The sequence below is a fragment of the Gopherus evgoodei genome, chromosome 3, assembly GCF_007399415.2.
Source record: "Gopherus evgoodei ecotype Sinaloan lineage chromosome 3, rGopEvg1_v1.p, whole genome shotgun sequence".
In the NCBI taxonomy this organism is placed as follows: domain Eukaryota; kingdom Metazoa; phylum Chordata; order Testudines; family Testudinidae; genus Gopherus; species Gopherus evgoodei.
The window spans coordinates 95,486,496-95,499,589 of record NC_044324.1 but is presented as its reverse complement, the minus strand read 5'-3'; the positions used below and the strand labels follow the sequence as shown (position 1 = coordinate 95,499,589).

Here is a 13,094-nt window from a genome sequence, read left to right as displayed (position 1 = left end):
AGTGAAATGGCTCAATATGTAGTGCATGAGGCAGAGGACCAGATGTTGGAACAGTGAAATCTCCACTGTACACCTTTCAGCCTAGCTGCTGAATGAGGCAGAGGACCTCTAGGAACAAAATCATATGTAATTGAGGACTGTATTGTATATATGCTGAGGCAGAGTCAAGCTGGCACAGGCAATTCGAACTTTGGCTTTTCATCACTCTGAGGGCTTGACTGCACAGGGAGTTTATTGCACACTGAGATAATCTATTTCTGAATTCTATCCCCTAAGGTTTATCCCCATCTTGAGAGATGGTGTCAATCCTTGCTCCCCTTAGCCATGTGCGTTTAGGGGCAGTGTTTGTGGCTGGCAGCCTATGCTGTTTCTTGACAGTAGTTGTATGGGTGTGGGTTGTTGCTGCCTCAATATGTGCCTTCCCTGGTTTGGGATTTGGAATTAAAGTTGTGTCTTGGTGATACTTGTATAGATCCAGGTTGTTGCCAAGTCAGAATGTGCATTCTGCAGCTTGGGGTTTGCACTTCAGGCTGTTCCTGACTGGAGAGGGAAGAAGCTGAGATGAAGAGTTGGGAGGTGAGGGGGCTCACAAGGGTACGAGGGTAGGGGCTGGATAGCAATCTCCTTTGTGTCCCCTGTAGGCTGTTCTGTTGATGACATTACACTGAGGAGAGTGACTAGGAAGCAGAGGAGGTCTTATTCCAAAAGGCATGGGCAGACCAGAAAGATATGCTGCTGTTTATTCACTGCAATGGTCCCCTCTAAAGTGCTGTAGTAGTGGAAGACCCTCAGAGGGTTATGAGGATTTTTATAATGCTACTGGTGGTATTGTTATTTCAGTTTGGGCAAGGTAGAAGTAATCAACTTTGCCTCTGTATATTATCTATATGTATTATTTTCCTATATAAATTTATATATTATTATTATTATTATTTTATTTTATTATTCAAGTGGCTCTGCATTATCCCTCCTATAGGTATTGTTCTGCCTAATGGTGCCTAACGGTAGAACCTTCTGCATGCGGTGTCTTTTAATGCGCTCGTGCCTCCCCTCCTCCTGTCAGCATCTCCAAACATGCTGAACTCAGGACTATATAAGGAGGTGCAGAACCCTCTGCCATCTCAGTTCCTTCCAGCCACGTGCCAAAGATGCAAGTGAACCGAACCATTTGGATTGGGTAGCCGTTTCTCCATTCTTAGTGTGTTTAGTATGGTTTGTGATAAGTATAGATAGGTTGGTTAGTTAGCTTGGTTTTGGATTATGGCTGAACTTAAGAAAAAGATGATGTATGTCCTTTGGCCTGTGCCACTTCCCACAGCCCTGTTGGCTTAGAACTGCGAAGTGGGAGCTGCAGTCGGCCAAACCTGCGGACACTACAGGTAAACAAACCATCCCGGACCACTTGCAGATTTCCGTGATTTGGCCGCATGCCAAAGATTGCCCATTCGTGCTCTATAGTTTCATCACCTTATGGATCACATGATGTCCACATTGAATTTACCTTCAGTAACTGGGAGGAAACTCCCATCTAGGGTTTTCTTGGGGCTACCTCCAAGAGTAGGGTGTCATTACCAGACCACGATTGTCTGCTGCAGCCTGTTAAGACTGTGTGGTCCATTCTTGTCTCTTGCAAGCTTATTTCCAAGAAGGCAGACAAATTATATCAGATACTCTCTGAGGGGTTTTCATATTTTCAAACAGCCCTTTTACCTAATTTGCTGGTGATGTCTGATGCCAGAATCAGGTCAAGGCCTGGACAAGCACATTCTACTTCTGCTGATAGAGAAGGGAGAAAGAGTGACTCCTTGTGGAGTCCCTCTTCTGCCTACCTTGATATTAAGGTAACAAATTACTAAGCAGTTAGGCCCCATTTTCAATTCCTCCTGTGGGAAAATATGGCACTGTTTGTGCAAGATTTGCCAGATAACAAAAGGAAATTGACAAATGCAGTTCTAATCAAAGGTCACAATGTAGCAAAGAATACTCCCAGGTCTCAATTTGATACCTTGGACTCTTCTACTAGAGTGATAGCTTCTGCAGTTACTTTGAGGAGTCATGCTTGTCTTTCTTCCTCTTCTCTGGTCAAGATGATGGCTTGGATGCAGGGAAAATCCAATTATCCTGTCTCAGGTTCCATATCTTGTATGGAAAATATTTAGTGCACTTAAAAACTGATTTAAAAATTAGATTAGATTAGATTTAAAAAAATCTAATTCGTCTTTGAAAGTTTAATTGGCAGCTGTTTCATCTTACCATATTTTGGTTGAATGTAGCTTGCCATTAGTGCTTGATTTGGTTATGAACTTTATGAAAGAATTATGTAATATGTATGCCCCTTTGAGCAATCCTTTCCCTTCTTGGGTTGTTAATTTGGTCTAGTGTGTACCTGTGAAACCATCTTCTAAATCCTTAGCTGAGTGTTATTTGTATTATTTGTCTATTACGACAGCATTCATTATTGCAATAACATCAGCCAGAAGGGTGAATGAATTAAATGTCTTGATGGCTGAGCCACCATTTATTTATAGGTAACCATTGATCCACTGGGTCATGGTATACATGTAAAAGGTCTAGTCTTCTAAGTCTTTTCATGAAGATAAGGTGGTTCTGAGGCCTGATCCTATGTTTTTTGCCAAGAGTGTTTTCTGAATTTCACATCAAACAGACAATTAATTGCTGGTATTTTTCCCAAAACTGCATACTAAGAAAGGGGAATCTGTTTTACATACTTTGGATGCAAGAAGAGCCCTTGCACATTATTTAAATAGAACTAAAGTTTTTGAAATATCATTTAAATTATTTGTGATTTATGCTAACAATCATATGAGTTATTCTGTCTCCTGCAGAATCTTTCTAGGTAGATTAAACAATGTACTGTTAATGTCATACATTAGCAGGCATTCCTGCACCTATGACAGTATGATCTCATTCCACCAGAGCTGTAACAGTGTCTTTTGCTTGCCTTAAGCAAGTCCCTGTTACTGAAATTTGTAGAGTTGCAACCTAGAGTTCTGTATACGCTTTTACTAAACATACTTTCGATACGGCTTCTAGGTCTGAGGATAATTTGGTAGAGGGTTGCTTCATAGAATCATAGAATATCAGGGTTGGAAGGGACCTCAGGAGGTCATCTAGTCCAACCCCCTGCTCAAAGTAGGACCAGTTCCCAACTAAATCATCTCAGTCTCTGTTCAGTTAGGACTCTGTTCCCTCCTCCATGTTATTTTCAGCACTGCTTATCAAACTATTCATAAATGGTAGTACTATGCTTAGCCACTGAAAGAAGAAATGATGGTTACTTTGTAAATGGAGTTCTGTGCCTCTGCGTTGGTGGCAGAAGAAACTGAGATAATAGAGGGCTCTGTGCCTCCTTATGTAGCCTCTTCCTCAAAATGTTCAGAGAGGCTAAGGGTACAGAGAGGAGGAAGCAGTGAGCACTCATAACACACTTCTTAGAGAAGGTTCTACTGTTTGGCACCAGTAGGCATTACGATATCTATAAATGTGACTGTGCAGAGTCATACTGAAGAACTCTGGTTACAAGTAAGTAACCTTCATTTCCTATACCAATCCAAATCTTAGAATTATAGTACTTTGCACTCTTATACACCCTTTCAAAGGATCTCAGAGCATTTTTATATAGAGAGAATTCTGAGGTTCTTTTTTAGAATGTTAGTGCTTACACATGTCCACAACTCTCATACTACTGATGTTGTTGTCATATTAGTTTGGGCAAGATAGAAGTACTCAACTTTGCCATGCTTTATTATCTTGCCTATGCTCCCTAAGCAGCATAAAGGAGGCAGTGTGATCCAATGGATAGGAATGGGCCTGCGAGTCAGAAGGCTGACTTGGGTTCTGTTCCTGGCTCTACCGCTGACCCTGAGAAGCGAATTTGGGCAAATAATTTCTTTATGCCTGTTTCTGTGTGTAAAGCAGACTGAATTGCACTTACCTTGCATCATAAAGTGCTACATAAAATCTGAGTATTTATTAAGTCTAACAGTAAAAGTTGTTTTGTGGAATACAATTATTAACATGATACAGATCACATTAATACATTTTAAATTTTCTTGGTCATTATGGAATAAGGTTCCTGGACAATTTTCTGTTGCAAATGGCAAGTGAAGAATTGCATGTTCTCTATTGCTTTTGCACAACAGTCTTTGAACCCTAACAAAAACACAGCCTTGGTAAGGACTTGCACACTGGAAGTGGTCATAACCACATGTATGTTATGTATTGGTTTGAGCATTCATTTTGCAGCTAGTAGATGTACATCAGAAGTGCAGTGTTTTCAGTACTTATCCCTAAAAGGCATAGAAACACAAGGAAGAATTCCAGCACATATGTTAGAAAGATGTACATTAAAAACAAAAATTAGTGTGACTGTATTCTGTTGCAAAACTTGCTATCTCTGGTTTAAGGGCAGCACAGCTGAAATGCATATTCATATGGATATAATACTTAGCATGCATATTGCACTTTAGAAATATTAATTATAATTGTATATTAAATTTTGTTTTGCAGTATCGTGTGGAGTCAATGATGCTGCGTATTGCTAAACCAATGAATTATATCCCTGTGACACCTAGTGTCCAGCAGCGAGCTCAAATGAAAGCCCCACAGTGTATTCCCCTAATAATGGAGCCAGAGTCCCGCTTCTACAGTAACACTGTTCTTGTACTAGATTTCCAGTCATTATATCCTTCTATTGTAATAGCATACAATTACTGTTTTTCAACTTGCCTGGGACATATTGAGAACTTAGGAAAGTAAGTTATTTTTCTTGCTTATATAAACTTTGATCCTGTGAGGAATTGAGCATCTTTTGTAAGGTGCTGAGAATCCTCATCTTCCATTGAAGACCATGGAAGTTGAGAGTGAATAGCATCTCAAAAGGTTACAATAAAAAATAGTGTTAAGTTTCACCAATAATTTTTTTTAAATATGCAGTTATGAATATTATGCTATAACAATTATCTTTGAAAACTAGACTCTAACCGTTTAAGGGTGAATCAGAGTCCAAATAGTCTTGTTGGTCTCTTCTGTATTTTGCCATAAGAGTATGAATGTGTGTATAAAATACAAAATTTTTGCCACTATAATTCAAAGGTTTTAGTTTAAGAAATTAAAATGTGATATCTAAATTCCTTTAGACATTTTCCAAACTGAACTAACATTCTTCTTCGAGTGATTGCTCATATTGATTCCAATTAGATGTGAGTGCACTGCATGCACAGTCGTCGGAAAGTTTTTCCCATAGCAGCACCCATCGGGACAGCTATGGAGCCCCCTGGAGTGGTGCCTTCATGGCACTTAATATATGACCCCGCCAACCTGGCGATTCCTCAGTTCCTTCTTACTGCCAGTGACTGTTGTTGTAACTGCGGTGACTTGCTTAGCAAGCTCTCCTCGATTTCCCTAGCTTTCAGTTTAGTTTAGTTCACAGTTTTTCCTAGCCTAGTTAAGTTTAGTTTTAGTGGTTTTGGTTGTTACAGCAGATAGCTGTTGAGAGTGGGGGCTCTTCCCTTTCACCCTGATCACGTTCCCCGTTGGGACTCGCGGTATGCGTAAATCCCAAGAGTTCAAGCCCTGTAAGTCCTGCAATAAGCCCATGCCAACAGGCAACCCCCATGACACTTTCTTAAAGTGTCTGAGGGAAGCACACCAAGCAGACAAGTGCAGGATTTATAAAGGATTTCGCCTCAGGAAAAAAAAAAAAAGAAAGAAACGAAACTTTCACCTCAAGCAGCTCCTTATGGCGGCGGCACTTAGACTACAACCTACATCAGAGCGCCAAGACAGGGCATCAAGCTCATCAGTGCACAGCACTCAGCGCCAGTGGTAGAAGCAGCATCACGGAAGGACTCTGGGAGAGACTTGCAGCACCAGCACCGAAACTGGCGGGATCGACTCAGCAGCAGTCCCATTTCCCGATGCACCGGAAGCAGCGGAGGAGTGGATCTCCGACTCGGAGACCCACCCCCTTGGAGCCGGCCAACGGGGCATGTCCCAGAGAGGAGCACCCAGGGCTGAAGACTTTGGAGCCAGCACCGTCGACTTCAGCCCCACAAGGGGGACCATTGAGTCCAATGCCTTTGGACTCCCTGAGCCAGGTCATTGAGGAGGTGGAATTGCCATCCACCTGAACACCTTTGAGGCCACAAGGGACCTCATTGCCATGAGGACACCACGATCCCTTGTCTTTCAAGCCAAGCCTCTAGAACCACAATGTGTGGCACCATCTCAAGGCAAACCAGCAATGCTTCATCCCTCAGCACCGTTGGTAGAGTCTAGGCGCCACTCACACTCGCGGTACTGTTTCAGGTCGCGCCAGCACTCATGATGGCGATCCTCACACCAATCCCCGTTGCACAGCAGGTTCCAATCCCAGCAGCGGTCATCCCGGTTAGCATCCCCGCATAGACCTCGATCTCGGTACCACTCCAGATCGCAGCACCGCTCCCCAGCCCCACTATACCGCTCTGCAGCCTCACATCACACCTCCTAGTCCAGCTTTGCTCAGCACCACCCTGTCCATCGTGGTCCCAGTCCCTGTCTTCAGACTTGGAGACAAGGTCTAGATACTCAGAGCAGGGCTGGCACTGGTCAGGCTGTAGAAGGCCAGAGGTGGGGGCAGGACCATGGCCTGTGCAGTGGCAGGGACAAGCAGAGTGGCCATTTTGGACTTCATGGATGTACCACCAGGCCCAGGGCGCCCAGTTCAAACATTCCCATTTCATGGCCTCTGAACCGTGGGTGCCGGAGGCACCAGCCAGTTGCCCCACCCCTAGGAGTGTTGAGGAAGTACCGGTCACACCACTTCCCCTGGAATCAAATGCAGTTCCTGAGCTTGATCCAGGTATGGTTGGCCCCAGCAGAAAGGCAGAACAGGAGGCCCCTGGAGACTAAGAGGGTTAGGGTTTCAGGCATGTCCATCTCTGGACTGCCTCCCATAGACAGCCATGCCCACCAGGACCTCCTTTGCAGGGTGTGTGAAATATGGGCCTGCAGGCTGCGGAGATGGTGGAGTCAGAGGACCTCATGGCTGACATCCTGGCCCCAGAAGGCCCGTCAAGGGTGGCTCTACCCATCATCAAGACTATACAGGCCAATGCCAAGACCATTTGGCAGACCCTCCCACCGCGAAGGGTGTGGAAAGGAAGTATTTCGTCCCATCTAAGGGGTATGAATACCTCTTCACACACCTGCAGCCTTGTTCGTTGGTGGTGGCTGCAGTAAATGAAAAGGAGAGGCAGGGACAACAAGCCTCAGCAACGAACTCCAAGGGTGCCGAGCACCTAGATTTATTTGGGCACAAAGCGTATTCCATGGGGGCGGGGGGGTTGCAGCGCAATATTGCCAACCAGCAGACAGTTCTGAGTAGATACAGCTTCAAGTCCTGGAACTCGATGCTCAAGTTTAAGGAGCTGGAGCCAACAGTCCAGAGAGGAGTTTGGAGTGATAGTGGAGGAGCACAAGGCGGTGGTACAGACCTCTTTGCAGGCCTTACTGGATGCTGCAGACTCAGTGGCACGCACCTTGTCTTGCGATATCACCATGACATGTAGCTCATCGTTGCAGGCCTCGGAACTCCCGTCCGAGGTTCAAAAGAGCAGGCAGGACCTGCCTATTTATGGGGCAGTTCTGCTCGTGGAGCAGACTGACTCTAGGCTGCATTGCCTAAAGGACTCCAGGACTATCATGAAATCCTTGGGTATGCACACCCTGGCAACCCAACGTAGACATTTCAAGCTTCAGCAGCAACAGCATCACTCCTATCCTCACTCCTAAGTCTGTCCCACTTCTACTGTGCTTGGTCTAAAATAACTTTAGACCGCTGGGTTCTCTGTATGGTAGAAGTGGGATAGTCTCTCCAATTCGGCTCCTACCCTCCCTCCCAACACCCTTCACTGTCTCTTCAGGGACTCTTTTCATGAGCTACTCCTTATCCAGGAGGTGCAGGCGCTCCTTACTATGGGAGCGGTAGAGATTCCTGTGGGGTAAGGGATTCTATTCCCAATACTTCCTAGTCCCCAGAGCCAAGGGAGGTCTCAAACCCATTCAGGGTCTGTGAGGACTCAACAAGTTCATGGTAAAGTTGAAGTTCTGCATGGTTTCCCTGGGCACAATTATCCCTTCTCTGAATCCTTGAGACTGGTACACTGCCCTTGACATGAAAGACGCGTATTTCCATGTAGCTATTCAGCCTGCACATGGATTATTCCTGCGATTCATGGTTGACCACAGACATTATCAATTTACGGTCCTTCCATTTGGCCTCTCAGCAGCCCCCTGAGTGTTCACCAAGTGCATGTCGGTCGTGGCCGCTTTCCTCCGTCAGAGGCAGGTACAGGTATGCTCCAACCTTCACGACTGGCTTCCTGGGGGCCGCAGTGGGGACAGGTGTAGTCTCAAGTCCGATTGGTCAGATCCACATTCAAGAAACTGGCTCTTCTCCTCAACTTGAACAAGTCAACCTTGTCACCCACCCAAAGAACAGAATTCATCGGGGCGGTGTTGGACTCGATTCAGGCAAAAGCATTTTTGGCAGAGTCCCAATCCCAAGCCGTGATGGACATAAGTCAAGGCCTCAGGCAATCCCCGACCACTGCAGCAAGGGGATGCCTGACTCTCCTCAGCCACATGGCAGTCTGTACTTGTGACCCAGCATGCCAGACTGAGGTTCAGGCCTCGACAGGTGTGGCTCATTTTGACCTATTGCTCAGGACACAACAGCCTGAATTCAGTGGTCCCAGTGCCAGGGCAGGTGCTTGTGTCCCTTCAGTGGTGGCTCAACCCTCGCACAGTGTGCAAAGGAGTCCCCTTCAATAGCCCTCAACCCTCCTTGTTCCTAGTAACAGACGCATCTGCTCTGGGGTGGGGTGCGCATTTGGTCACACAGGACGAGCTCTCCCTCCATATCAATATCAAGGACCTGGAGGCAGTGCAACTAGCATGCCAGACCTTTCAGGCCTGACTACAAGGTCAGTGCGTAGCAGTTCTGACAGACAATACCATTGCCATGTTTTACATCAACAAGCAGGGTGGAGCCCGGTCCTCTCCCCTATGTCAGGAAGCCCTCCAGCTGCGGGAGTTCTGCATAACCCACTCCATTCACCTGGAAGCATCCTATCTACCAGGAGCTCAGAAAGCACTGGCGGACCACCTCAGCAGGTCCTTCCCACAATCATGAGTGGTCCATCTGGCCGGATGTCATACACTTCATCTTCCAAAGGTGGGGATTTCCCCAGGTCAATCTGTTTGCCACCCAGAGCAACAGAAAGTGCCCAGTGTTCTGCTCCTTCCAGAAACACAGCCCAGGCTCAGTCACAGATGCATTCCTGCTACCCTGGGAAGGCCGCCTGCTCTATGTCTTTCCCCTGTTCCCTCTCGTGCACAAAGTCCTATTCACAGGGATTGGGCAGAGATAATTCTGGTGGCAACGGCGTGGCCTGAACGACATTGGTACACCATGCTCCTGGAACTGTCAGTGGTTGCCCTGATCACGTTGCCTCATGATCACTCAGGACCACGGTTGTCTTCATCACCCCAACGTCCAGCCCCTCCACCTTACAGCTTGGAAGCTTCATGGCTGGACCTCATGGAGCTTCTGTGCTCAGAACAGGTAACAGAGGTCCTATTCAGCAGCAGGAAGCCCTCCACTAGAGCCACATATCTGGCAAAGTGGAAAAGATATACTTGTTGGTGTGACCAGCATCGTACACCCCCTCTTCAGGCACCTATACCTCTCATCTTAGAGTACCTTCTGTACCTGAAACAGCAAGTCCTGGCAGCATCCTCCATAAAGGTGCACCTGACTGCTGTCTCGTCTTTCCACCCCGGAGTGTCTGGATACTCCGTCTTCGCCAACCCTATGGTTGGTCGGTTCAAGGGTCTGGAATGGCTACATTCCTCAGATCAGACAGCCTGTCCTCGCATGGGACCTTAATCTGGTCCTCTCCAGGCCAGTGGGGCCCCCATTTGAACTACTGACAACTTGATCCCTTCTCTATCTGGAAGGTAGGCTTTCTGGTTGCCACTACATCAGCAAGGAGGGTGTCTGAGTTAAAGGCCCTTACCTCAAACCCACCTTATATGGTTTTCCACAGGGATAAAGTGCAACTCAGACTTCACCTGGCCTTTCTTCCTAAGGTTGTGTCACACTTCCACACTAGTCAGGACATTTTCCTGCCTGTTTTTTATCATAAGCCTCACTCCAGTAGCCATGAGCAGAAGCTGCGCTGCCTGGATGTTTGGCAAGCACTAGCTTTCTATATTGAGCGCACTAACCATTCAGGAAGTCAAACCAATTGTTCATAGCGGTGGCAGACCGAATGAAACAACTCCCAGTCTATCTCAAAGAATATCTTCCTGGATCACATCATGCATTCACACATGCTACGAGCTGGCACACTCCACTGGGGCCCAGGCCTCATCAGTGGCGTTCCTGGCCCAGGTCCCGATACAAGAAATCTGCAGAGCAGCAACTTGGTCTTTGGTGCATATGCTCAACTCTCATTATGTCATCATCTGGCATGCCAGAGAAGATGCAGCTTTCGGCAGAGTGGTGCTCCAGTCAGCGATTCCATAACTCTGACCCCACCTCCGAGGTAAGGCTTGGGAGTCGCCTAATTGGAATTGATATGAGCAATCATTCAAAGAAGAAAAAAGTTTCCCACCTTCTCCTAAGTGGTGTTCTTTAGATGTGTTGCTCATATCCATTCCAAACCCACCCACCTTCCGCTCTGTTCGAGTAACTGGCAAGAAGGAACTGAGGAGTCACCAGGTTGGTAGAGTTATGTATTGAGCGCCATGAAGGTGCCACTCCAGGGGGCTCCACAGCTGACCCAACGGTTGCTGCGAGGGGAAAAACTTTCTGATGACTGTGCATGCAGTGCGCACACACCTAATTGGAATGGATATGAGCAGCACATCTCGAAGAACAAGAGTTACGAGAAGGTGAGTATCCACTTTTTCCTCCTTTATATGTACAGGATATATGGCAATATGTTGTTTTCTTCTTTTAATATAAAAGCTGTAGTTTTCCTTACTGATAACTTAATGATCCAAATCTAAAGTCTGATTTAATTATTCGGTACAGTAGATTTCCCTTTTTTTTTTAGAGATCAAAATGTTGATTAGTTAATTTTTTTTAAAAACTGATGCTTGTTTTAATTGTAAATATCTTTGTTGAACAATAGTTGGAAGAGTTGGGAGGTATTTAAAATGATGACCAAGCTTAAGTATAAAGTTTCTCAAGTTTCTAGGGTTGCCAACTGTCTAATCACACAAACCCAAACACCCTTGCCATTCCCCTTCCCCAAGGCCCCACCCTTTCTCCAAAGTCCTGCCCCCACTCACTCCATCCTCCCTCCCTCCCCGTTGCTCACTCTCCCCCACCCTCACTCACTTTCACCAGGCTGGGCAAGGGGTTGGGGTGTGGAAGGGGGTGTCGACTCTGGACTGGGGGATGAGGCCAAGGGGTTCGGAGTGTGAGAGGGGGCTCCAGGCTGAGCCTGGGGCAGGGGGTTGGGGTGCAGGAAGGGGTATGGGCTTTGAGAGGGAGTTAGGGTGCGGGAGAGGGCTCGGTTGCAGGATGGATTTCAGGGGTGGGACAAGGGGTTGGAGTGCATGCAAGAGGGGGTTCTGCCTCTGGTCAAGCAGCGCTTACCTCAGGTGGCTCCTGGGAAGTGACCAGCATGTCTGGCTCCTAGGCTCAGGGGCAGTTGGGCGGCTCCACACACTGCCTTTGCCTGCAGGCACCGCCGCTGCAGATCCTATTGGCCACAGTTCCCAGCAGATGGGAGCTGCAGAGTCAGCACTCAGGGAAGGGGCAGTGCGCAGAGACCTCCTGGATGCCCCTGTGCTTAGGAGCCGGACGTGCCAGCCACTTCCGAGAGCCACGCAGAGTCAGGGTAGGAAGGGAGCCTGCCTTAGCCCCTCTGCAATGCTGGACTTTTGGTGGCCTAAAATCTCCCAGGTTGGCTTCAGTAGCCTCTGGGAGATTGAGCCTGATTCCAGGACTCCTGGCCAACCTGGGGAGGGTTGGCAACCCTACAAGTTTCTGATTTGAAATCTTAAACAATTTATAGAAAGATTATATACTTTACCGAATAAAGCACATGCAATTTCTAGCTGAGTTTAGATCAAGATTACATATGCCTCTGGGAAACTGGCCCCCGAGTTCCACGTTGATATGTGCAGAACAGATTGACAAATTAGTTTCAGCATAGAATTTGGACACACATTGCTCCTTTGCTTTGAAAGAATGTCACATGTAACTAAGAAACTTTAAATTGTGGTAGGCTTGTTCATAGTAGTCTGTGACTATAAAAATACTATTTGTGTTGGTGCTGTCAATATTTTAGTATAGAGTCTAGACTCATACTTCCAATTATTTTGAATGTAAATTAATTGATCATTTTATATCCTTATTTAATTTTCTTCTTTACTAGATTTGATGAGTTTAAATTTGGCTGCACCTCCCTCAGAGTACCTCCTGATTTACTTTATCAGATTCGGCATGATATCACAGTGTCACCCAATGGAGTAGCTTTTGTCAAGGTACTGAGATTTCATTGCTCAATGACCGACCTTTTCACTTTTAGTTTGTTGGTTAGTCCACGATTAAACACACTGCTGGTTTAGCAAAAGAAAAAATATTTTCTGTTTGTCAGTATGTTGTCTTCCAGCACTTGCCAGTACAAATCACAGGATGGGAATTTTGACAGTTCAGGAAATAAATATGATAGTTGCATAGTTTTACTAGGGTTTCAGTAAAGGCTCATTTCCTCTATTATAGAATTTATATTTCTGTTCATGCAGTACAGTGATTCAGTGTGATGTATTTGTACTTCTTAATCATACTGGAATCACAGTTACCTATGTGTAACAGTTCTTCTTTGCGTGCTTGCTCATGTTGATTACATTGTAATGTGTGCATCGTCATCGGAGACTTTTGTCTTAGCAGTATCTGTAGGGACGGCTGTGGTGCCCTCTGGAGTGCCGCACTCATTTCAGGCGCCTCTGTCCCTGCGTGCTCTCAGTTCCTTCTTACTGCCCGTGGCCCAGAGAGCTCAGTTTAGCCC

The 13,094-nt window shown here is 46.2% G+C and overlaps 1 protein-coding gene across 1 annotated transcript in view; it reads left to right on the top strand.

Moving 5' to 3' along the window:
* The window catches only part of REV3L (REV3 like, DNA directed polymerase zeta catalytic subunit), a 249,830-nt gene that overhangs the window by 205,819 nt on the left and 30,917 nt on the right, over nucleotides 1-13,094 (top strand). The window contains exons 23-24 of the mRNA XM_030556132.1: nucleotides 4,531-4,775; nucleotides 12,462-12,570. Of these exons, the coding sequence (XP_030411992.1) occupies nucleotides 4,531-4,775; nucleotides 12,462-12,570 (354 nt within the window). The remainder of the gene's footprint in view (nucleotides 1-4,530; nucleotides 4,776-12,461; nucleotides 12,571-13,094) is intronic.